This window comes from Coccinella septempunctata, chromosome 6 (assembly GCF_907165205.1).
Source record: "Coccinella septempunctata chromosome 6, icCocSept1.1, whole genome shotgun sequence".
In the NCBI taxonomy this organism is placed as follows: Eukaryota; Metazoa; Arthropoda; class Insecta; order Coleoptera; family Coccinellidae; genus Coccinella; species Coccinella septempunctata.
Genome location: NC_058194.1, coordinates 30318789 through 30341998, shown reverse-complemented (window position 1 = coordinate 30341998; position 23210 = coordinate 30318789). Strand labels below are relative to the sequence as shown.

The window sequence follows — 23210 nt, the reverse complement described above, 5'->3', positions numbered from 1 at the left end:
GATCGACTTCGAAGACTTTTAAACTTGTTCCAGTTCATATTCAATTGGAAATGGATATTCTTCTTATGGTAGAAGCATTCGCCTAATTTCTGAGAGATTGGTACAAATAGAAAACAGCTATTTGCAGAGATGAATAGAATTTATTTTCCTAAATATGTTGACCGGAATCAATTATAGTTGTCTTAGTTTTGTGCAACTTTCATATAATTCAAAAACACTTTTCATTGCTACGCCAGTGGGTCTGCCATTTCTTGAGATTAACCAATTATATTTCATCCGACCAAGTCCGGAAAAACATCATCAACGAATAGGAACTTTTCATTACCTAAAATTTCTTGTGCATTAAAACGTTCGTATTTTTCGATCGATATTTTCAATTACGTTCATCAAGAACTTGGTGTCCAGCGGGACGAATGGTTTGGCTTGAAAATGTATCGGTTTTTGTGCGGCCAGATGGAATATTTTGTACATACTTCGTACCTCTTGGGGCATGTTGTACCATTCGATATCGTAAACGCATTCGGCCAGGTCCAGGCTCTAAAATTCGAATTATATCTCCCGTTTCTTTATAATTTTAATTTTTTTGGGCTAGAAAGGTTGATTTACCTCATTCAATAGAGTTTGGCACTTCATGCATATCATGAATTCCATGAAAGCCCAACCTGTGAAGCGAATGACAGTCGCTGCATTGAATTCCTGAAAAAGTTTTTCTATATACGAAATCATATAGGAATGTACGAAAAATTGTTATGCAGAGAAAGCATGACCTTACAACGATCATCTGATACTCCAGCAGGGCCAAAATGGTGCTCATTACTGTATATTGCGGTAAGAACAATAAACTAACACTGTTGTTCATTTCAGCGGCCAAACTGAAAAATTCAGGTGAAATATGCACTGAATTTCGTACAAAATCTTTACCTTTTTATATCCAGAAAATATATTATACAATTCCTCATATGACTTTTAGCCAATGCGACGTTTATTTCTTCCTCGAAGCTAAACCGCTTCAACATTTTCTTCAGATGTTTAATTCTTGCTACAATCAGTTCTATACTTCCCAAACCCAGAGCTGGGACGGTGAGGCAGCTTGGAAAATAATACATCAGTACAAACCAGTTGAGGATCTTCACAAAACTTGGAACTGAGTGGGACAAGCCCATGGGGAACAACATAGGGATCTGGGAGCCGCAGATCAAAGTCGAATTGCCATCTATCATATCTTTCAAAGCGCAGTTGGACTCTTTGAAGGTGTTGTCCAGACCGTACACCAAACACATGAAGAAAGCGGTCTTGTAGTACGTTGCAGAAAACTTCTCGAATTTCCTGACCACATCGTCCATGCTATCCGGTTTGTTCCTCTGCAGTTTCTGGAAGAAACCGAGCATCCTATTCCCGATGAGCAACAAGATTCCCATGTAACCTACGGCTAGAAGACATTGCAAGACGGCATTCAAGTCGTTTATCTGCTCGTTTCTATATTTGGAGCCTGAAAATATTCGAATTTCGCTCAATTCAGCTTATGGCTTGGTGATATTTAGGTATAACCTGCGTGGAAAATTTTTGCCATATGTTTACCGAGCCCGAAGCTTGGAAAGGCTGTTAACAACCCCACTATCAAGAAGAATTTCACCGCCATGAACAGATCGATGTTTTTGAAAGGTTTCGGAAAAGACACTGTTATCCGAAACACCGATAACAAAAAGCTGAAGGCCTTTGGTTTCTTCCCTTCTATCTTCATTTCTCGCCGGAGAATTCTGCGAATCGAATCATCCGAAGTTTTCCCGAAAATGATGACCCAGAAAATGATAAGTTAATTTCGATTCACCAAAAAGCTTAGTTTGTTCAATATGTTTAAGTATGGTCGACAAACTTTCTGAATTTTAACTTTGGTTCCTAACCCCTCCTTCCAGTTATTTGTTTTCTTAAGATAACATGACATTAGTTTGTTTCCACAAAGTTCTACTTTAAAGTTACGAATTTCTATTTTATTTACATAATGCACAGTATTAGTCTGATAAATTATATAGCATGAACAAACGCAGATCATTCAAGAAATTTGAAGTAAGCAGACTAGTACTGTGAAAAATCTACCCATTGTTTTATCTTTGTTTACTTTCATCAGAACGTGGAAGAGAAGGTATTAAACAATATGTGTATAATGGTTGGAATTACGGTGAAAAACCACTTCACTTCTATTAAAACAAACAATAATAAAAAAATATATTTTATCTACAATTATTCTAGGACATAAAATAATACTTTTCATTGTTCGTTGTTTGTCGACTTGGATCCTATCCTCTCAGCTTCCTTAATCGTATCGGGTAGCTTCAAATTGAGGGTTTCCGGAAACAATAAGGAACTCAAAGCTGACACAGCCGCCAGAGAAGTGAATAAAACAAGAGGAAGAGGTTTCCAAAGGTCACTCTGCACAAAAAGATCGTATCATTACAACACGAGGCAACAGAATCGTTTGAACTCACCAACAGGGGAATCTGAGGGCTAGCCACGGACCCCAATCTGCCTATCATGGAGCAAACCCCCATCGTCGTGTGCCTCAAAGAAGTTGGGAAAACTTCACTGGCCATTACGTAAATAAGTATGAAGGCTGATGTTGCTCCGAACTTACCTAGACAGTACACCAATATGTGGAGCCATCCTGTATCTAAAACAAGCGGAATTTGTTGAAAATTGACAGCTATCCATGAAATTAGGGCGTTTTAAAATAGCTGAAAACGACATGTTGTATTACGCCCTTCTCTATGGCGTAATTTTCCTCTATCCATATGATTTGGCTCACCTTTATTGACGAATATGAAGGCGAAACAGGAAACAGCAGTGAGGGCGTAGGATAAAGACATGGAGTACTTCCTGCCGATCCTGTTGGCGATGTAAACGGAACAGCAATAAGCCGGTATTTCGGTCAGGGAGATGTAAATGAAATCGAGATAGCTGTTCGAAGATAACGTCACGGAATTCAAGGTCATGCCGTAGAAGAGAAAGGCACAGGTAACCCAGCAGAAACTGCAATTCAAGAATCTCAAGAAGAGGGGCATCGACTTGAGCATGTCCAAGAAAGAGACGGACTCGTGTAGTTCCTGTTGCTCCTTGAGGATCAGCTTGAGCTTGTCGAGCGACTCTTCGGATATCTGCTTCCCGTTGGCCTGGGCGAATCTTCTAAGGATCTTCTTAGGCTCTTCTATACGTCCTTTGCTCAGGTACCACCTGATGGACTCTGGGATGGTCCACCACAGGAATATGACGAAAATAGAAGGTCCGTAAACTAGGTACAAGATCATTCTGTGAAGGAAAGTGAGTATTTAAACTTCTATGAGCCATCAATTGATTCTCGATGCTCAGAGCATAGACTTTATTTCATTGTTGCCAATTCAATGGAAAAAATTATGTACTTACTTCCAATCCATGACTGCCCAAGCAACCGCTGCAATGACGACTTCGCCAAGAGCATAACAACAACATGATATGCAGCCAGTCAGCGCCCTTTTCTTCGGCGTGACCAACTCCACCCCTGAAAAAGGCTGGTAATTTTCATGGGAATCGGATCATATTTCGAACATACCCAAAATGAAACCGCATCCATAACTTCCAGCCGCTAAGACAGCCTCCAAGAATTCAAAGAAGCAGAACCATTCGAAGGTGGGTGAGAAGGCCTTGATAACCCCAACAACTCCGCAAGAAGATATCCCTACCAAAAGTACAAATTTTCTGCCGTATCTGGTATGAGGAAATAATCAAATACGAGAAAATAAGTGAGAGAAAACTTGGATATATTTCTTCTACTTCGAGCTACGTAAACTGACATGACAATGTGATAGGCGTAGTGAGACAATCTTCCAAAGCCAATAAGGTGAAAAAATCGCCTGAGTAGCTTCTTCTTTATTGCTCTGCCCATGCTACTTGACGAAAATCCACTAAACTAAAGATTTATTTAGTGAAAATGGTGTAGAAAATGTTGTGTAGTTCCCTTTTTTTGTACTTACTTGTCTGATATAACTCCAGTGATCAGCAAACCAAAAAACATTCCCACTGTGTTCAAAGTACCGACCAACGTCAGTTTCCACTTGCTATCATTGCATAGCATGTTGAACTGTAACAATTGGAGGAAATCAATACACCAACTAATGTTTCCCTCGTAACAATCTTACTTCTCTTCCTAAATAATGTTCATCGTTCTGGAATACATAGGAATTGCATTTTACAATGTGGTTAATATCGAAAGCGTTTGCCGTGCAATTGTCGACGCCACTGGTGTTCACATGGGCGTACATGCTGCATCTTTCGGGCTTGTTATCGTCATCGAAGGGTACTGCGTTTGACAACCACCAAGGGTCGTACTTGGGACTTGAGCCATCGCATTCTGGCACTAGACATCTGCAAAATTGCAGGTTTAATTCGTAAAAACAAATTGTCAATCCCTTCATTTCCTTTGGTAAGTGAACGGGTAAATTCTTAGCTAACTTAGCAATGGTTTTCGACGTTCATATTTCAGGGAATAAACTAAGAAATTAGTTTAATTAGATTAATCTGTGGGAACAGAGTACTAACCTGCATAACATTGATAAGAAAAAAAGCGCAAAGTTTTTTATTGTATTGTATGTATCGATTATCAATAATAAGATGATTTTTATCTGATTTGAAAACAAATTTCTTGATAATCAAACCAGAAAAATTTATTGAAATATAATCGGCAAATCTGGCATAATACGCTCAACTTGTTATCTACTTCAAATGTTCAAGAGCAATTTAGGTAAGGCACTTGCATTATACACGTCTATCCTCATTCCCCATCACATATATATGTCAACATTGATAAGATCCAACTCGTTTTCGGAATTCCAAGAATATCTAGAGCAAACAGTGGCAAACCACATTTGTTATCATGTCTATTGTTTACTCTCAAGGTAAGTACAAAATAATTAACTGTGACTAATACTCCAGTTGACATTAAAACAATAGCAATTTCATTGCCTTCTACCGAAAATTTTTTTCGAACGGGAATACTTTTTTATCACGAAAAATATAGAAATATCAACAATCAGCAATAGTTTACCAACATTCTGCAGAGTGATGAGCAAGATAGCTTTGTGAAAAATTAATGGAATACGCCTTTGAATGTGGCAGATAAAACTTTATAGTTTCACCTAGAATAAACGTATATTGAAGTTTCATAAATCAACAACAGCTGGTGTAGGTATAGCTTATCATGAATTCAGAATAGGAACAGGAAAACATTGATTTTTTACCTGAGATTATTTTAACAATTAAAGGTTAAAATCGAGTTAAATTTATTACAAGTAGGTTGTTTTATCATTTTGGAGCATCAACACACTTAAATCGAGTGCTTTTTTATCGCATCCTCGAACTCACTCCACTACTCCGCCACTGGAGGATCAGTTTTCAGATTTAGATAAAGTTCAGATACAATTGTTTGTAATACAACAATGACGATGAATGGTATATTCAGTTTGATCGAATCTAATCAGCAGTCTAAATCTACATCATATAAAAAAAATTAGATTGTATACATAACCTAAGAATTTTACCTGACGTCTAGGTCCATGGCTGTAAACACATAGGCAACATGAGTCGCGGAGTACAAAACCATACACAAACATATCAAGGCAAAAGCCTTCACTTGTTCACTCCCCAAATCACCTATACCGTCCAAAATTTTGTCGAGTATGTCGTAGTCCATAGTTTTTTGCTTTTGCAACAGTTCGTCCCTCTCATTTTTCATTTCCATCATAACCGTTTGGGTTATGATTTTGCCCGTCTGACCTCGCAGGAATTTATTTCGGGTCTAAGTTAAATTCCGATCGACTGACGGTAGTTGATCTGTTTCTTCCACAATTTCTCATGCCGGAAGACGAGAATGAAGGTAGGGGAAGGTCTATTGTCCATATTCGGCATTTGCAATTTCTCAAATAACTACAACCAGTTCAGTTGACAGTTATTGACCTTTCAATGGGTTTTGGGTCCAAAGTCTAGCTCTAGTACGCCCATTGTTTAATTGCCGGCTTTACAAGGAGTGTTCATGAGAACGTTATTCATATGTGATAGTGAAAGTGATAGCAATTCGTTTTTAGATGCCATGTCTAGGTGGAATGTTGCTGCTGATTAATTTGTTGATGAATTCTGGAGCTTGTCCGCAGATTACAATCAAACGAGCTCTAAAAATCGTTGCTTCTGCAAAAACAACAAATAGTTTGTCGTTTCTGATACGTAGCCTTCGAGAAAAGCAAATGAGGCATTGGAAAATAGCATCTGTCATGACTCATATGTGGTGGCAATCATAAGGCTTAATTATCACGTATACGAATTATAAACCAACGCATAGCTGCCCAAGCTGTCAATTCCTATTTGAAGTTCATAACCTCAATCACGTCCACCATTTGCAATTTGGTAGGTTCTCGATCTCGAGCTTTGAGATTGCCTCATTTGCCTTCCATGTCGCAATCTGGGTATCCTTAAGCAATGCAGTGCTTGGAGCGTTCTCGTAAAATGACATGTAATCTTTACAAAATCAGTCGGTGTAGATCTGGACAGTTTTCACCAAAACCGCTTCATTGAATTCTTTCAATAGTCGCACAAGAATAACTCAGAAACCTAAGAACTAAGAAGCCAATGGATGTAACCAAACCTAAGAGATGACAAGCCCAATATAAAGGAGATATGCTATTGATGGTATGCCAAATGGGGTTGGTCCTGATGCTGAAACTGTGACTCAATGGCAGACACAACCTGTAGGTCCTTTCGTTTGCATAAAAAGTGTAGCACTTTTCTACACTCGATTTTAGTATTCGTTTGCTGATTTAATTTACACCAGTGTAGAAGAGATGTAGTTTATCTACATCTCCTTTTGACTATGTTTAGATAAACTACACTTCCTCTACACTGGTGTAAATCAAATCGAGTGTAGAAAAGTGCTACACTTTTTATGCAAACGAAAGGACCTTGTGTTTCTGCTCTATGGCCAATTTTTAGGGTTTTGGAGCTTTTTACTTACGAGCTTTATGGAAACGGGCTAAGCAATCCATGGTTGCCCTCGCCCATGCTAAACTAAGTAAACCTAAAAATATATCGCCTAGCTCTTTCAATTTCACTAGAAAGTGAAGCACTCTTTATATTCAAGATGAAGAAATTAAATTATTCTTCGAATAAGACCAGGAAGACATTGAATGGATGTGTGAAATTGGCAGCGAATCAATTCAAAAATGACTACACGACAGATTTTAGATATCACATTACAATTATCTAAGTATCTAAGAGCGAAGGCCCAAATAATTCTCAATTTATTTTCATTTTCCTCATGAAAATGAGTGTATTCCAACTAGAAAAGTTTGTTAGTGGAAGAAAATCGAGTTGAATTTTCAGGTGACTTGAATAATGAAGTATTTCAAAACGTTTCACGTTTGGTAGATAAACAACCAAGTAGATCTCGTAGAATAATCTACAAAAAATCCAATTTACATACCTGAAGTTCGAATCTAAAGCGGTGAAAACATACGCCACATGTGTTGCAGAGTTGATGAGGACGTTTAAACAAACCACCAGGAGAGCCACAACCTGCACTACCCCAAAATCTCCAATCTCCTCCAATATGTCATCGAGACTGTCGTTTTGCCCCATCGTAATCGACCACCTGTAACGTTCACGACAAAACCGAAAAAAAACTATGCATATTAAGTGCGGTCGATAAGGTGGTACTGAATGTCACGTTCTCCGGCCACGTTTATCAACAGGTCGGCGGCGATTTTTCTGGTTATCGTGGATTATATTTTTCGCTATTGTCTGGAATGGAAACTAGAGCGCAAGCTGGGAAATCTCTATTGATTAGGCTGAATCTACACGTGTTTTCGAATTCCCATTGTTGTCACTGATTACCACACAGCTTCTAATTAGGCTTACGAGAGTGATATTCCACTTATCTGGCTATTTAATGAGTGAAAAATCCACTTCGAGAAATTTTCCGTCTAAGGGTGCTCACACTAGATCGGTTTTCACGTAGGGAATGAAAAACTTCATACTCTTCCTCACACCATTAACCATCTCACGGTTAAATGGTAGATAAATTGTTTCATTACGCCAAACTCAGGTTAAAAACTTGTCTTCATCATCAGCAAATTATTCAAAGTAATGAGGGTGAAAATTTCATAGAAAAACTTTTTTGAAAAGACGGAAAATAATGGAAAAGCAAATATCATTTATTTATTCGAATCACAGACAATGTTCCACCAATACCCATAGGTTCCCAAAATACAATTTGAACCAACATCTCTTCAATCAGACTTAAATGTATAATATTCAGTTCTTTTTTTAACATGCACTCTTAATGCCATTATCTGTTGGAGTCTTGAGTCCCTCAATCTCTTCAGCCTCTTCTATGGTGTCCGGTAACTTAACACCAATAGTTTCCGGTAAAAGAAACGCTAGAATTCCAGCAAGAGCTGCCGTTGACGAGAATATAACTTTTGGTAATGGTACCCAAAGAAGACCCTGAAAATAAACACATAACCGTTGAAACAATTTCGATTTTTTCCCTTAACTAACCATCAGGGAGATCTGTGGACTTATCATGCAACCTATCCTACCAATCATGGAACACAGCCCTATCGTGGTTTGTCTGAGTGGGGTTGGAAACATCTCTGACATCATTATGTGAACCATATTGAAAGCAAAGGCAACCCCAAACTTACCAAAACAATGCAGAACAAGTAGCAGCCATGCTGATTCTACAATTAATCGATGTCACAGTCTAATTAGATAGATGTATGACATTTTTACCCTCACCTGCGCTATAGAGGAAGATGGAGAAGAAGCAGGATCCTGAAGTCAGAAAAAAAGATCCTATCAGCAGCGTTTTTCTTTTCATTTTTCCTGCAACCAGAAGCATCAGCCAGTAGGCAGGTATTTCTATGAAAGATACCAATAAGAAGTTCAGATAATGGTTCCCCGATAAGGTCACAGAGCTCAAACTCAAACCATAAAATAAAAGCGCGCATGATATCCACAAAAATGTGGAAATTATTAACCTCCAGAATAAAACCCTTGATTTGATCATTTGTGTAAAGTTAATCGTTTGGCATTTTTCTCTATTTTCTATTATGTTTCTTTGCAAAGAGTAAATATAAGACGATGGTATAGTTTTTTTATTCGATTTTGCTATTTTATTGAGTGAATCCTTCGCTCTATCTATATCTCCCTTACTCAGTTGCCATCTGATTGATTCAATTATAAAAGGATGAAGAAATACGAAGAAGATACAAGGTCCATAAAGGATGTATATGATCAACCTGAAAAATTAACGATATTCTTACTTTCCGAAACTAATAAATAAATACACGCAATAAAGTACCTCCAATCTTTGACCATCCATGCCACCAAGGCCAAAAGCATTTGCCCAGAGGCACAAATACTGAAAAACAAGCAGCTAGTCAAAAATCTATGTTCAGGGATCACTAATTCCATTGCTGTAAATGTTATGGTGAGGATATTAAATGATAATAACAACTAGTTCATTGAGAAATTTACCTAAAATGAATATACTGTCGTGACTACCAGATTGCATGAAAGATTCAAGGAATTCCATGAAACAAAATACTTCGTAAGTTGGTGACAAAGTTTTCGAAACACCGACTAAGCCTCCCAATGCCATTCCAAAGATGAGGATGGCTTTTCTTCCATATCTGTAGAAAATAATTGATTGAAGAAATCGTATTTGGCTGCTGCTGATGTTATAGGTACCTGTCTGATAGAAGTCCACTCACGCATATACCTGACAACATCCCTAAAGTGTTTATGGTACCGACTAAACTAAGTTTCCATGCGTCACTTTCGCACAACAAATTATACTAAAAAATAAACTTCATTATAGTTGGAAGAATAGTTTGAAAATAGCTTTATCTTCGCCTTATATATCTCTCTCTCTATCGAAAGTGGTCAATTTTGTGAGCGTACACGCTTTATATCAATGATTTACAGACTTTCTGTCATAGAGCAAATGATGATGTGCATGGCACAAAGACCAGAAAAAATCATTGCTTTATGATTTACAACCTCACCTCCTTTGCAATAGAGTTTCCTTCGTGTTTGAAGACGAACTCTTCACAAAAAATTGTTTCTTGACTTTCGAATTGTTCGGCTGAGCAAGTGTGAGCTTGATAAGTGTCATTCTTGATGTTATACATTTCGCATTTTCTTAGTTTTCCAGATCCATCGAAAGGTATAGCATAATGAATGTAATTAGCAACAAATTCCGCATTTTTTTCGTCACAACCAGGTATTGAACATCTGAAAGAAGTAATCTAAATCACAAGCGATGTGGTCAAGTTGAAGTTATGAATATATCTATGTATTTCCATTTTTACGAACCTACTCTCTGTCTCCATCGCAGTAAATACGTATGCCATATGACAAGCACAATTGAAGACTGTTATAAAAAAAATCGAAATGAAAGAAACCACTTGGCGGTTTCCGAAATCACCAATAAGCCTTAGTATTTTGTCTAAACCGGTAGAGTCGGCCATATCAGAAAATGTTTGAACTCTTTCAACCACAGGACCTTAACACACTGTAAACCTTAACACAATAGAAATTTGGTTTTTTTTTCTGAAATTGATTATTTTTAATTGTCCATTTTGGATATATCCCGCTGATAAAAATTCTTTCTTTCGAATAATAAGTAGGTAGATAATGAGTGACTTATAAGTAATTATTGACAATTATTTTGTTGTGCACATGCAGGCCTAGAAGTGCATAAACTATCAATTTTCAAGCATTTTTCAAACATATCTTTTATTCGAATGTGTGGAAAATACCGCGCTTATTTTTTTTTGCACTGCACAAGTACGAGGAGTATTCAGGAATTCACAAAGGTAGAATTTCGTTTTTAGTAGGGCATTTCAGAAGTTCGGCAACGCCACATTTGAGACCAAGCTTCTGGCCTGTTTCCTACAAACAGTAGGTCTAAATCATAGATAGAAAAACATTGAGTACATTATTACTGTTCTATGATGTATAGATTTCAAATTTTTTTGAGGTTATAGTATTTGTATTTGTTTACTTTTTTGGTTCTCAAATATTTACAATGTTTTAAATATATGTGAAAAACTATACAATTTCGAACGCTGTTAACACTCAAAGCTAGATATAGACAGAATTTCTGAACAATGAAATTTGAAAAAATTTGTAGAACTTGCCTTTTGGAAAAAAGTCCCCTTAAATCTCTTTTTAATGCTTGCCTACCAAACATGTTAATGTCTTGTGCTTCTATTCAGGTGAACCAACGAAAACGTTTGCCAAGATTTTTTATATGAATTATACTCTTTCAGGTTTTAGAAGGAGATGGACTTCCCAATCAAATTTGTTTACAGTGCCTTCAAATGATAAATCGTGCATACACATTCAAACAACAATGTGAAAAATCAGATGTTGTTTTGAGACAATATCTAAATAATATAGAAATACAGAATGTATCCCTGGAACACAATAATTTAATGGTCGTTAAAGATGATCAGCTGTTGAGCACTAGTGAAGTTCTGCAACAGAATTCTTTATTTCAAGAAATTTTCAATGATGCTACCACCCAGTCTTTAGTTGAGAATTTTGCTAACCAAAATGCGAGTTCAGGTAGAAAAACGGTCAAGTGTTGCCTTGTTCTTTTTAACGATGTGTTGAATTTCCAGTTGTGGATGATTTAGCTGAAACGATGCATAGTTTACAAACAATAGCAGAGCAGTATTTGCCAGAAACATGGCACACAGACACACAACTTATATCTTGTACCAATGGCCCACAAGAGGCTTTTACTAGTAGCTTGAATCTCACCAACAGCTTTAAATGCCAATACTGTCAGGATATGTTCGAGAGTATGAATTTATATTTGCATATCTTTGAATGGATCAAGAATTGAATCACTATTCATTTTAGATGAATGGATTCTTTCAGAACATATAAAAGTTCACACAACAGAAAACAAATATTTCTGTAATATCTGTTGTAAAGGTTACTATACTGAAGATTTATTGAGTAAGCACTTGAACGATGACCATAGTTTCGATAATCTGAATCCTATAGAACCAAAAGAACTACCTAAGGAGAATGTGCAGTGTGATGTTTGTATTACTGAGCACAAATTTTCGTTAAATAAACTGATTTCTTATTGCAGATCTGTGATAGATTTTTCGTCAATACTAAGTTTCTGAGAAAGCATTTGAAAGAAATTCATTTTAGTGATCAGTTCACCGATGATCATGAAAAAAAGTTTATTTGCTCTATATGTGGTAGAGGGTGAGATAACCAAATTTCAATGTTGATTTCATCGAAAATAAGTAATATGTTTTCTCAGGTATAGGCTGAATAAATCTCTCTTAATCCATTTGAGAACTCATACTGGAGAGCGACCACTCAAGTGTGAAATATGTGGTCTTTCCTTTGCTCTATCCAGTTCACTACATAAACATCGAAACATTCACAGACTAGAGAAGAAACATGAATGTCATATGTGTGGGAAGAAATTTAATCAATCCTCTAATCTCTCTACCCATTTGAGGACTCATAGAAGTAAGTCATTGCATTGATCAACTGTCATTGGCTTAGAAATTTTTAGGTTATAAGTCAAATTTTTGACAGGAGAGGTTAGGATTGGAATGTTTTGAGTTTGAAAAAATCAATTCTTTCAGATGATAAACCCTACAGCTGCAGTATTTGTGGCAAGAGTGTTGCCTCAAAAGCAAACCTAAATGTGCATATGAGAGTTCATACTGGTTTGAAACCATATAAATGTAGCCACTGCACAATAAGCTTTGCTAGTAAGTCTTACCTATGCTTAATTAGAGGCATCTCCCTATAAACACTATCTGCATTTTAAGCTAATGGGCAGTTGAAGAAACACATGATGTGTCATACCGGTGCTAAGCCTTACCAGTGCTGGCAATGCGGCAAAACTTTCAGACGAAAAGAGACTAGAGATACACACGTGAGGTATCACACTGGTGAAAGACCCTATAGTTGTAATATTTGTTCCAAGAAATACATAGCAGCAAGTCATCTTCGAGTGAGTAATTTTTTTCTGTGGACAGGGGAGTTTAACTTCTATGAATTATTTTCAGGTTCATATGAAAAGCCACAGTGGTGAGAAAGTTTTTGAGTGTAACATCTGCACCAAGACTTTTTCAGACTCAAGAACCTTGAAATCCCATATTATCATTCATACAGGGCAGAAACCATACTCTTGCGAATTTTGTGGGCATCAGTTCACTCAACTGGGTTCACTGAATGCACATGTTAAAAATATACATAATTTACAGTAAAAATGTTTTTTATTTGATAATAATTCCATTCCTCAGGTTGATATAAATCTTACATCTATAAATAAGTTTATACAGGCGTGTTTCAAACATTGATGGACGTTCCTTTACCACCAGATTTCTTGATTTTCAACAACCTCAGTCCAGGTGATTTGGCTGGGACTGGCGGTTTCTCCGGGAACTGCGGTAGTGGGGGGACCGGGGGTGGTTTTTTTGGTATTGTTACGTTCTGTAGCTCCAGCAGGTGGAGTGATAGGTCCATTCTTACCAGTTCCTGAAGTTCTTTATTGTATGCTTCACTCCTAGTGTCTTTTTCTGCAAACGATGATATTTAGTTGTATAAGAACTTATGTTTAATTTTTATGACATTACCTAGCAAAATGTGGAATCCGTCTAGCCAATAAGACCCTTCTTTCAAATCTTTTGCGATAATATTTATGTAAGTTGTGTGTTCAATTATTAAACTGAAGATCAAACTGTTATCTTTAGTTCTATAAGAGAAATGATTGTGTTGGATTTCATAATGAAAGAGTGTTATTCTTCATTAGATTTTTATTTTACCTAATGCCTACTACTCACATATTGTTGACTTTGTGAGGGCAAGCTTTCCCTTCAACGAGGTGACTGATGCTCGAGATACTGATGATATCAGGGTCGCCTTTTTTTCTTTTGAGTTTCTCATCGTATTCATAAAATAAAAGTTGCTTCCTGTTTCCGAACAATTTGATGAAGCAGTGTTCGATTTTCTGGAACATAAGTCGATAATAACATGGGTTGTTTTCAACAAAATGCGCATGCCCAAATCGCCTCATTAAGACGTTTATGAATGAATTGCATCTGCGTACTAAGTCACAGAGTATATTACATAACCAAAGATCCCACTTAGAGACATAGCCAAGAAAGTTCATGTTATTTTGATCTTACTTTTTGATCGTTGACCCTGTAGAAGACGCTTCCTTCCGTCAGGTAATTCATCCTTTGTTCTACCACTAATATTTCGTTCTGACGTATATATTTTTCCCTGAGTTCTTGTACGCACGGATTATGCTTCATTATATATTCGAATTCTTCACTATTCTCTTCCTTTAACACGAAAAAGAAAGAATTCATATTGCAGTTTCAGTGGAAATTTTACTTACTTGCCACTTCTGCTTCACAGCCTCGTAGTTAGTTTTCAGCATTATGTTGGTCAGTTTCTTGAAGCTTCCAGGTCTTTTCTCCAGTACCATCTTGACTTGTTTCTCCAGTACTTTCATCAACTAGAATAGAACAGTTTTGAAGCAGTTGTTCGCAGATTTATTGGGTTAATTTCAACCTTCGGATACTCAGGCACAGGACATCCTTGCATCTCATTTTTGGTTTTGGATAAAATCCATATCGTCCTCGAGAAGAGTTCGTAGAAGAATGGCGTTTTTATGGTTGTAGTTGAATAGAATATTGTCGGTTGAAAGGTGCACTTGGCTCTGTTCACCTCTAGTTCTTTCCCGATTTGCAGGACGTTGGCTAAGATTCGGACCACGCTGAAAACATGGATAAACTTGAAGGCAACTATCTGAAATGAAAACCACGAAAAACTAGGTTCTAAACCAAATTCGTGCAACTACTGAAGAAACAGTTTACGAATTAAAAACAAAACCTTTCTTTTCCTTACCTTTCGCTCGTAGAAAAGATGCCTGGCCCGAAGAATGTTTCATCGATCTGCGTTTGGTAGAAATTCTTGTGGTGGAACTTTTTATAATATGCTACGAGGAAAAATCATCGAGTCAGAACGAAACCATGGATGTTCGTGCATGCGTCGCTATAGAAAATGAACAACCAGAGCGTATTGTGCATATTTATGCAAAAATATTATCCAACTGATCGTTATTCGGAGAGCTTATACAAAAGAATTCGGTTTATCGCTACTATGCATTCGTTAGGTGTTTTATATCATTGTTAACCACTCATTAGAGCATTTTCGGGTAGTCCCAGATACCAAACGAAATGATTTGTGCGGAACTATTGAGTTTGGTTAACTACTTCGGATTAATTCAAGGCTATTCTCACCTATCAGCTAAGAGTTCTTAAAAGAAGATAAATTGATATTTCAAAGGAACTCTATAAAGTGAAAAGGTTTCTAATCGGTACGCTTCTTTCGATTACTCTATCCAATAACACAAGACTCACGATATTTCGATTTATGCTTTGACCTTCAGTAACTATTCATTTCTTACTTTAAGAAAGAACCATAATTCTTCATGAAGAATTACAGACATTTTCAATATTGGGAGTTAATATCGTAGGATGAATATGGAAACAATAGACCTACAAATATGAGCAGAAAATAAAAGACCCCTATAGTGGGTACATAGCGCTTGGCTACTAGTCATCGATACTGGCGAATGTGAAACCAGTGGGGAAGAGGGGAAGAGAGCCTGCTAAGTCTTCTCTGGACATCTAGTTAAAATGAACACTATTTCTCCCAGTTAGTTAGGAAAGGTCCATAATAATCGTTCAGAATTCACTTTATCCTGGACATAAAAGATTAATATAGTCAATATGAACTGAATGATCCATTCTTATTCGTCATAAGGATCTCTCTTTGAAGATTGATATAAAAATATCATTCTATGCATGAAATACGAAAGATTAGAAGTGAATCAAACGAAACAACAATGTTTACAAAGTCATACCGAGACAACCCAAAGTCAAGTAAGATATTTCTTCGGTTTGATCGTCGTTCAAATTGCTTCTTGAACGCATAATTATACTTTCCATACTTCCCAATGAACAAGTGTCGGAATTTCTAAAAAAAAATTGATTAGTTGTCATGGGCCTTTTCCTGCCAAAATTTCTGGTTTTATACCTGTCTGTTTCTTCGATGATCATCAGAAGATTTTCCGTAGATTTCATCTTCGACATACTTTCCTCGAATTCGATTATACTCGTTAATCTTTCTGCAACACCCCGATGATGGTGGTCGAGTTCAAATTCTACCCTTTTCTTATTGTCTAGTTTTGTCTTGCTGTTCAAGGCGTCGGTATATAAACTGAAAAAATTTGATTAGAGCTCAATAAACGAAGTTTGTTTTAGCACACTAATGACTGGGCCCATAACCTGTTGTAGGTACACCGTACCAATTTACCTAAGTAAGTACGTCTGGTAAACATAAAGTTCATACTCCATATTGCTATCTAAATTGGGCCACTGTTCTATGATGTGGTTCGAAATATCAGCTTTGGTTTGCTTGAAGTTCATTTCTTTGATGAAATGAAGACGTCTTATTCCAGTTGAATACCTCACAAATGAATTGATCAATGAAATTGTTAAATACTGAAGATCTTGGTTGTGTATTCTGATATACGGAGTAAGCTCTTGCAAAGGTTTTCGCTGTATTATCTGAAATCCAGAATTTCGAAGCTTAAAGATCCTCACTGTGAGAAAACACAAAGACAATCTTGCGATCTTACCACTTCCTTCCAATCCTCCATTTTGGGATTCCTAGAGCTCATAATTTTTTGAAGCAGGGATATGGTATATTTTATTTGATCAGTATACATTTCTGCGTCTAATTGCAAAATGGCCATCAATTTGTCGAGAAGAACTTCGTCTATTGTGTCGATGTAGCCTAGTTTGAAAAGGTGTATTATGGTGAGTAAACAAGCAACAGCCTCATCATTTGTCAAGTCGTACTGGTGGACGAAGAAGTTGAGAAGTACCAAATGTTTATCTTGTTTCACTGAAACAATAGGGATTAGTCAGGTTGCTGATTTGGTCATGGTTGTGATTTTCACCTAATTCCTTTATGAAACCCTTGTCCAAATAGAGATGTGCTATGTTTTCGAAACATGTCTTACGATCGCCTTTTTCCAAAACCAGGAAAATGGTGTTGACTTGATGAGATAGAGCATAGGCGATTTTCAAGAAATATCCATCCTTTATATCGTCATAATTGTCATCGGTTAAATAAAGATCCACCAGTTTTCCATTGTTCGTTTGCACCAATTTCAACCCATAGGCATGCGTTTTTGTGGGCTAAAAGAATTTGGAGAAGTTGTTCACGAGCAACAGTTTCTATGGATACTGTAGGCATGTCGATGGTTGCTTGGAAATGACTCTGAAAATTTGATAAATTGATGGTTTTCTCAGCAACTATCGACATGGTTACATATACTTATTCATCAGGCTTTTTGCAACAATTAGGCTGTGTGGATGGATTGGAGAGAATCCTCTGTAACCTTCTATTTCCTTCTGTTTTCAGATATAAAATTCAGGGTTAATGTTGAATTGATAGAAATGGGAATTGACAAATGAATTAGTCATACATAGCGTATGCGATAGTTGAAACTTTGCGGTTGTTTTATTATCGTTGTGAAGTTGGATCACATATCAGAATGGATACCTAATCCCACATTCGATGTTGAGAAATAGAAGTTGGTGATAAATATTTTTATCTAGCCAGCAAGAATTTGCAACGAGTTGGAACCATTATGAATCACTGTATACAGGGTGAAAAGAGGTGTATTCATTTGCTCGCAACAGAGAGACCATCGAGCCAAAAAATGACGTAAATTGAAAAGTTCAATCCTTTTTTATGGTATCAATCTCCTTCGAGAATAGCGAAGAAAATTGAATTTTTCTGGTTATAATGACACGAGTACGCAGATTTTGTCTCTCGCCTTAGTAGATTTGCAATTTGTCGCTCCTACCTCAGGCACTGTTGACGTAAGAGGGTTTTACTTCTTGTTGATAGATTTCGTAGATGATTTTAATCAGGAAAATTGCAATTCAAAGATACGCGAGGTAATCGTTTGTGAAGTGAGTATAATAGGATGCTGAATGATCGTTTTCCATGAGAATTTCCCAGAGTAAACGTTGGGTTTTCTTATAGACTGTTAAAGTTTCTGATAGAAAGTAGGTACAATGCTGTCAAATCTGATGGACGATTGAAAGTAGGCTTCGAAGTTTCAAATTGTGTAATTTTATACTTTTCTTGCCTTTTCATCTTCATATGTATTTTTTTTTTCAAACATGAATCAAAAAAATCAATCAATTCGCATTTTTGCTCAAAATATCCTCCCTACCATTCAAACTTAGATCGGTCAAAAGCCAATTGAACTGTTAGTAAAATATGGTGATGCCAAAACTCTAGGACCAGTGGGACCTATAGTAAATCTGATCTGATTCCTCAATTTTTAAATTTCAGTGTTAAAATTGAAACTTTTTCATTTAATGGGGATTTTTGGAAATGAATTTTTTTCTAGACTCTAGATAGTATCGACTTTTCGTATTCTAAGTGGACGAAAATGCATGATCGTGAATTTTGAGATGCTGACCAGAATATGAGTGTAATACTGTCCAATACCCTCCCTGTATATAGCATAAATTTGTCCCTCCTCAAACCAGGTACACTCCAGTTGTTCGCAACACCCTCTAACCCTCCAAATTAACGATCATTTCTCATGTAAAATTCAAAACACCGTATACCTACCATCTCGAACTTGGCGAGCAAATGGACCACGTTCATCTCCAGGGAAATGCTCTTGTCGTAATCGTACAAGATGTTCTGCTTGCCATCCAGACTCTCCACTGACACTTTGACAATGTTCATATTTTTTCAGCACCGTTTTATTCGCCAGAGGAAACACTACTGTCCTCCAACTTGCACGCTATACCTTATCTTGAGATAACGGCTTTCAAATAATTTTTCACATTTATATTGATTACATTTGGCGTTCGTCATCCACAACAGACAGGTCCTCAATCTGTTTGGACGATCTAAATTCGCTATCTGTCGAAGTTTGTGGAGTACTAAGGGACTACGTTGAGCAAACACCTTGTTACATCAGTTTTATACCTTATTTACACACCCAAACTTATATGTTATTCACCAAGTACTTATTAATCATTGTGGGATACCAAGCTTTGATATCTGTCAAAGAGAGAAATGAATTTCTTTTATAATATGAGGTGAATAGTAGGACGTCTTGTTCAATTAAAGCACTAAATAAAATTGAAAATCGGAAATGACAATTTCGAAGCATAAATTTTTGTTCCAATAATGCTAGCTAGGCATGTCATGATGCCGAAACATCTAAAAGCAACTGTAGATCGTTTTCGGGATCATTGTCCCTCATCAGTACAGTGTAGCGCTAAATATTTCAACCGCAGGATAGGGTCTTAAACGAACTCGGTCAATGAATTAAGTGTGCTTTATTGTCGCACATGATTTTTGTATGAACAGAAAGTGAAGATGCTCGTTTCTCCTAGTTTTTCCTCACAGGATGTATAGGATGCGTCATGTGACTCAGATCAGGAGGGTTCTTCTCGAAAGCACTGATTTCTTGCATTCCAGCATCTACGATCTTCCATAATTCCGGATATTCCTTCTTGTATGTACTGTACCATTTTTCCACCAATTTGTACTTGGAAAAATCGAAGTTTATGGCCTCTAGACACATGGTGGCTGTCACCAATTGAAAATCAGCGATGGTGATGTGATCTGGCGAGGAAAAACAATGGTTTTATTGGAAGTGTGTATGAATTACATGACCAAACTCTTATATGTTCTTCAGATTGAGCTATTCTTGGGAAGGATCAAATTATTTATTCCTAGCCAAACCGTAAAAACGCGTGGCGGATTCAAAATGTGAGAGAACAAAGTACAAAATTTTTCAGGGCGTAATTTACATCCATCTGAATACTCTCATCAGCAGAATAAACGAGCCAGCAAATAGAAATTCACCAGATTATTCTCACTTGACGCCTATAATATTTCACCAATTCTATCCCCTTTTTTTGGACGTCACATTATTTTATTACACGCTCGCAGCTTCTCTAGGATGGAAACCCGAAGTTATACAATTTATCCAAGAAGCGATAAGTCGACCATCTCCTATATATATAGACTCATTATGGGAGTTTGAGGAGTTCAGTGGATTGAGCCGGTGACTTTGTGGAAAACTTTCAGGATCTGGATTTTTTAAGACGTGGCTGTTGGGTGAGATTCCTTTAGGGTAGTGTTTACAAGGGAGTTGCGCCAGCAAACTTCCTAATGAAAAGTGACAACCTTGAAGGTCCCCTGGTTCTTGTTATTTTAGCGAGTAAGGCGATAGGAGGGATGAATTAGTGGAAAAACGAACAAGTATACAAAAAATTTCTTGTTCTGATGCCCAATTGAATTTGTGTTTCATATACTGGGTGAGTCTTTGGCTCGTACAAATATTTTAACAGTAGATTTTTGAGGTCAAAAGAAACACTTTTTTCCTTCACCATTTTTCAGAATCGGCTTGGTTTGAAAGATACAGGCTGTTGAAAAACCATAAAAATGTTATTTTTAGTTCTATCTCACAAACGGTTTTATCGAATGAAATTAATTTCGGAATATAGTTTTCCATTTATTTGATTAATCTTTTTCGAATACAAGATATCACCCACGTTTTCCAAAAATTCAAAGGACCAAACTCTTGAAACTAAGTTGGTCGCTATCTAATGAATATTTGCAGGATGTATTTTTTTAAATCGCTCACCATCGGCTGCATATTTTGTACCAGTCCTCTGGAGGTAGTTGTTGAAATTGTCGAGGGCGATATGAACCTTCTTAAGTCCCAATGGTGTCCTTTTATAATTGAAAAATATCGGTGCCATCTGAAAAGGTTTCAGACCTTTATTTTCATCCGATTTGATCCTGAAATTTCTCCATACTTACGACATATTCTGAAATATATCTGTAGTACGTGGAAAGGTTAAAGCATAGCCTATGGTTGACCAGCGCTCTTTTTTGAACGTCTTTCGGATATAACTTATCATTCTTGCCGTATTTATCAGCGATGTATTGGAGGATTGCATTACTGAAATTAAGAATTAAATTTTTTCAGTTTTTATTGGATTCCACAGATTTAATACTGCAGAAAGAAACAACATTTACTTGTATGAAAATATAGATCACTTTGCAATAAGTGATCACGCCCACAATCTTGTTCATTCACAAGCGGATTACCTATACCATTATAAATTTGTTTCCGATCAATTCTTGACTTAGATTACATTGAAATATACAATGTATAGTATTCAAGGCTGTACTAGAATCAACAACTTACCTTTCCCCCAGAAGAAATCCATTGTCATCTAACACTGGTATCTCCTTCTGAGGATTTTTCTGCGGACAAAACAAGAAATTGATACTATGGTTTCCACCCAAGTGAAACTGAGACGAAAATTCCAGTTAAAACCAACGAAATTCCCAGTAACTGATTTATTTCCTCTACACAAAATTTATTTCCTTACACAAAATTTGATAACTTGCTGCTAGAAAAATCCCACTCTAAAATAAATTTAACACGTTTCGCACCTTGGCAAACTCCTCAGTCATGTGTTCTCCGATTCCGAAGTCAACATTCACGAGAGTGTGCTCCAAGTTGATGTCTTTCAGCAGTTGGCGGACTGCAAGAGATGGTGGTCCATCGGAAACTGCATAAAGGATGAGAGGCATTCTGAGAAAAAATAAAAAATCAAATAATTTTTGTGTCTGAAGGAAATCTCATGCAATGAGAAGTTTCTCGAACCATCTTCTGATAAGTCAACATAAGAAAAATTGAATGAAATGTATCATGACCAATTTGAGAATGCAGAAATTAACCGATATGTATTATTGAAGTATAGGATAAAAGATGAGTTATTGTGTTATTTATCTTCATACGTATTTTCTCACGAATGCAGTGCCAGTAGAAAGTGGGGTTGAAAATTCATATTTCCTATCTCGTCCAGAATTGTTTAGACAGATCAATTATTATCATTTGAACTTCGCCATGTTAAGTGAATAATAATACGCATTCAAAGCAATTTTCTGGAAAATTATAAATATGAAAAAAACCTAATGATGACAAATTGGAGAACATTTTGAGTTTCAACTAAAAAAAATATTTAATGGAAGATAATTGCAAATCTGATTTGAATAATTTATTTTTGAAAATTCATTTCTTTCTATCGCCAACGAAATGGCAATTTTATCCATAAATACGAACGAAGAAAAGAAAAAATGTGAATCATTCTCGAACCCAACTTTTCCCACCCGATAGAGGACATATAATAAACTTTTTCCACATACCTTCGAACTTCTTGATGTAGTTTGTTTTGTTGGTAGACTTCACCAAACTCTTCCTTCACTATTTTGTTGCGAGGAGGAATTCAATAGATTGTGTGGCTCTGATATGAGGAAACTGAATTGCATCCAGTCAACTTTCATTTCTATGAAGGTAACGGCACAGGGACGGCCTGTATTTATATCTTCGAACAGATCAAACTGGCCAACTGTTTTTCATGTGAAATTCTTCTTAATCGTTAATTTTGAAAATATTATCACTTCTAACAGCTTTCATTAGTTGAAAGTTGAATCGATTTAGAAAAAAACTATGGGAATATTTTAAATTTTTTATTTAACAATGTAAAAAAATAAATAACAATCTAACAATTAATTCAATTCCTAAAATGCTAATAATCATATGTACATTTCTGGCTTTGTAATGTCACTTGAAGTAAGGATCTATATATTCATAGTTATGGACGTACCCTGTAAAAAGAAAAAATAATCAAAACTTCTCGTTGTTATTGAACTATCGAAAAAATCATGGAAATAAATTGAAAGCATTATTTTAATATGATGTGTATGGGTTGTTATTGAAGTGGAATGTGTCTATAATACTCGATTATAAAATGCTGCAGTAAAAGCAGGAGTAAGCATACAATTGTGATTTGGGAAGAAATAGTGATTTACTTTATGTACATTTGTCAGTCTGGGAAGCTTTGGATTGGAAAATTCTACAGTTGAAAAAATGAAATATTCCCTTGTAATCAGAAATACAACAACTTTCCCATTTAGCTTCATATTGAGATGACGAAACTGTT

The 23210-nt window shown here is 36.4% G+C and overlaps 6 protein-coding genes across 8 annotated transcripts; 1 reads left to right on the top strand and 5 right to left on the bottom strand.

The window, feature by feature from the left end:
- Positions 1-21: 21 nt before the first annotated feature.
- LOC123315455 lies at positions 22-1882 on the bottom strand. The gene is made up of 5 exons (XM_044901150.1): positions 922-1882; positions 773-872; positions 607-696; positions 382-537; positions 22-325 (listed from the first exon to the last, which is right to left on the bottom strand). Exons 1-5 carry the CDS (start codon positions 1416-1418, stop codon positions 266-268), a joined length of 903 nt encoding a protein of 300 aa, XP_044757085.1. The 5' UTR covers positions 1419-1882; the 3' UTR covers positions 22-265.
- Positions 1883-2209: 327 nt separating this feature from the next.
- On the bottom strand, positions 2210-7837 carry LOC123314960 (solute carrier family 22 member 1-like). 2 transcript variants are annotated; one of them, XM_044900449.1, is made up of 8 exons: positions 7496-7837; positions 4167-4392; positions 4002-4108; positions 3581-3735; positions 3415-3529; positions 2801-3300; positions 2484-2665; positions 2210-2427 (listed from the first exon to the last, which is right to left on the bottom strand). In XM_044900449.1, exons 1-8 carry the CDS (start codon positions 7648-7650, stop codon positions 2266-2268), a joined length of 1602 nt encoding a protein of 533 aa, XP_044756384.1. In that variant the 5' UTR covers positions 7651-7837; the 3' UTR covers positions 2210-2265. The 2 variants fall into 2 exon arrangements, with proteins under 2 accessions (XP_044756384.1, XP_044756383.1); XM_044900448.1 differs by lacking the exon at positions 7496-7837 and adding an exon at positions 5565-6130.
- Positions 4902-13334, top strand: LOC123314961 (zinc finger protein OZF-like). Of its 2 annotated transcripts, none has more exons than XM_044900451.1 (9): positions 4902-4922; positions 11352-11649; positions 11706-11888; positions 11950-12134; positions 12188-12309; positions 12368-12582; positions 12702-12830; positions 12891-13075; positions 13131-13334. In XM_044900451.1, exons 2-9 carry the CDS (start codon positions 11403-11405, stop codon positions 13329-13331), a joined length of 1467 nt encoding a protein of 488 aa, XP_044756386.1. In that variant the 5' UTR covers positions 4902-4922; positions 11352-11402; the 3' UTR covers positions 13332-13334. The 2 variants fall into 2 exon arrangements, with proteins under 2 accessions (XP_044756386.1, XP_044756385.1); XM_044900450.1 differs by lacking the exon at positions 4902-4922 and adding an exon at positions 11090-11297.
- Positions 8338-10651, bottom strand: LOC123316030 (solute carrier family 22 member 15-like). The gene is made up of 8 exons (XM_044901939.1): positions 10393-10651; positions 10083-10311; positions 9766-9872; positions 9553-9707; positions 9377-9491; positions 8812-9314; positions 8572-8765; positions 8338-8517 (listed from the first exon to the last, which is right to left on the bottom strand). The coding sequence occupies exons 1-8, from the start codon at positions 10545-10547 to the stop codon at positions 8338-8340; spliced, it is 1638 nt and encodes a 545-aa protein (XP_044757874.1). The 5' UTR covers positions 10548-10651.
- Positions 13322-19023, bottom strand: LOC123314959 (engulfment and cell motility protein 2-like). The gene is made up of 13 exons (XM_044900447.1): positions 18799-19023; positions 17102-17342; positions 16778-17046; positions 16453-16706; positions 16174-16356; positions 16001-16113; positions 14980-15070; positions 14644-14848; positions 14468-14587; positions 14253-14411; positions 13908-14074; positions 13701-13819; positions 13322-13643 (listed from the first exon to the last, which is right to left on the bottom strand). The coding sequence occupies exons 1-13, from the start codon at positions 18916-18918 to the stop codon at positions 13414-13416; spliced, it is 2271 nt and encodes a 756-aa protein (XP_044756382.1). The 5' UTR covers positions 18919-19023; the 3' UTR covers positions 13322-13413.
- A 481-nt stretch (positions 19024-19504) lies between these two features.
- LOC123315100 (glutathione S-transferase 1) lies at positions 19505-22556 on the bottom strand. Its single transcript, XM_044900665.1, has 6 exons — positions 22414-22556; positions 21658-21799; positions 21407-21465; positions 21016-21157; positions 20837-20954; positions 19505-19809 (listed from the first exon to the last, which is right to left on the bottom strand). Exons 2-6 carry the CDS (start codon positions 21796-21798, stop codon positions 19574-19576), a joined length of 696 nt encoding a protein of 231 aa, XP_044756600.1. The 5' UTR covers position 21799; positions 22414-22556; the 3' UTR covers positions 19505-19573.
- Between the last annotated feature and the right edge of the window lie 654 nt (positions 22557-23210).

Bases quoted from the DNA above. Each gene is read 5' to 3' on its own strand.
- LOC123315455 (XM_044901150.1), bottom strand. From the start codon at position 1,418: ATGGGAATCTTGTTGCTCATCGGGAATAGGATGCTCGGTTTCTTCCAG. The intron at 697-772 runs GTAAGGTCATGC...AAACTTTTTCAG, and splicing joins TGGAGTATCAGATGATCGTT to GAATTCAATGCAGCGACTGT. The intron at 326-381 runs GTAATTGAAAAT...AAGAAATTTTAG, and splicing joins ACACCAAGTTCTTGATGAAC to GTAATGAAAAGTTCCTATTC.
- LOC123314960 (XM_044900448.1), bottom strand. From the start codon at position 5,767: ATGATGGAAATGAAAAATGAGAGGGACGAACTGTTGCAAAAGCAAAAA. The intron at 4,109-4,166 runs GTAAGATTGTTA...CAATTGTTACAG, and splicing joins AACATTATTTAGGAAGAGAA to TTCAACATGCTATGCAATGA. The intron at 3,736-4,001 runs GTAAGTACAAAA...TCCTCATACCAG, and splicing joins ACTGGAGTTATATCAGACAA to ATACGGCAGAAAATTTGTAC.
- LOC123316030 (XM_044901939.1), bottom strand. From the start codon at position 10,547: ATGGCCGACTCTACCGGTTTAGACAAAATACTAAGGCTTATTGGTGAT. The intron at 9,492-9,552 runs GTAAATTTCTCA...TAACATTTACAG, and splicing joins CGACAGTATATTCATTTTAG to CAATGGAATTAGTGATCCCT. The intron at 8,518-8,571 runs GTTAGTTAAGGG...GTTTATTTTCAG, and splicing joins GTCCACAGATCTCCCTGATG to GGTCTTCTTTGGGTACCATT.
- LOC123314961 (XM_044900450.1), top strand. From the start codon at position 11,190: ATGAAATTTGAAAAAATTTGTAGAACTTGCCTTTTGGAAAAAAGTCCC. The intron at 11,650-11,705 runs GTAGAAAAACGG...TTGAATTTCCAG, and splicing joins TAACCAAAATGCGAGTTCAG to TTGTGGATGATTTAGCTGAA. The intron at 11,889-11,949 runs GTATGAATTTAT...TATTCATTTTAG, and splicing joins CTGTCAGGATATGTTCGAGA to ATGAATGGATTCTTTCAGAA.
- LOC123314959 (XM_044900447.1), bottom strand. From the start codon at position 18,918: ATGAACATTGTCAAAGTGTCAGTGGAGAGTCTGGATGGCAAGCAGAAC. The intron at 14,075-14,252 runs GTAAGATCAAAA...CTTATGTTCCAG, and splicing joins ACAGGGTCAACGATCAAAAA to AAAATCGAACACTGCTTCAT. The intron at 13,644-13,700 runs GTAATGTCATAA...CATCGTTTGCAG, and splicing joins CGGATTCCACATTTTGCTAG to AAAAAGACACTAGGAGTGAA.
- LOC123315100 (XM_044900665.1), bottom strand. From the start codon at position 21,798: ATGCCTCTCATCCTTTATGCAGTTTCCGATGGACCACCATCTCTTGCA. The intron at 21,158-21,406 runs GTAAGTTGTTGA...TCTTAATTTCAG, and splicing joins GGATTTCTTCTGGGGGAAAG to TAATGCAATCCTCCAATACA. The intron at 19,810-20,836 runs GTGAGCGATTTA...TTTCCTCGCCAG, and splicing joins TACAAAATATGCAGCCGATG to ATCACATCACCATCGCTGAT.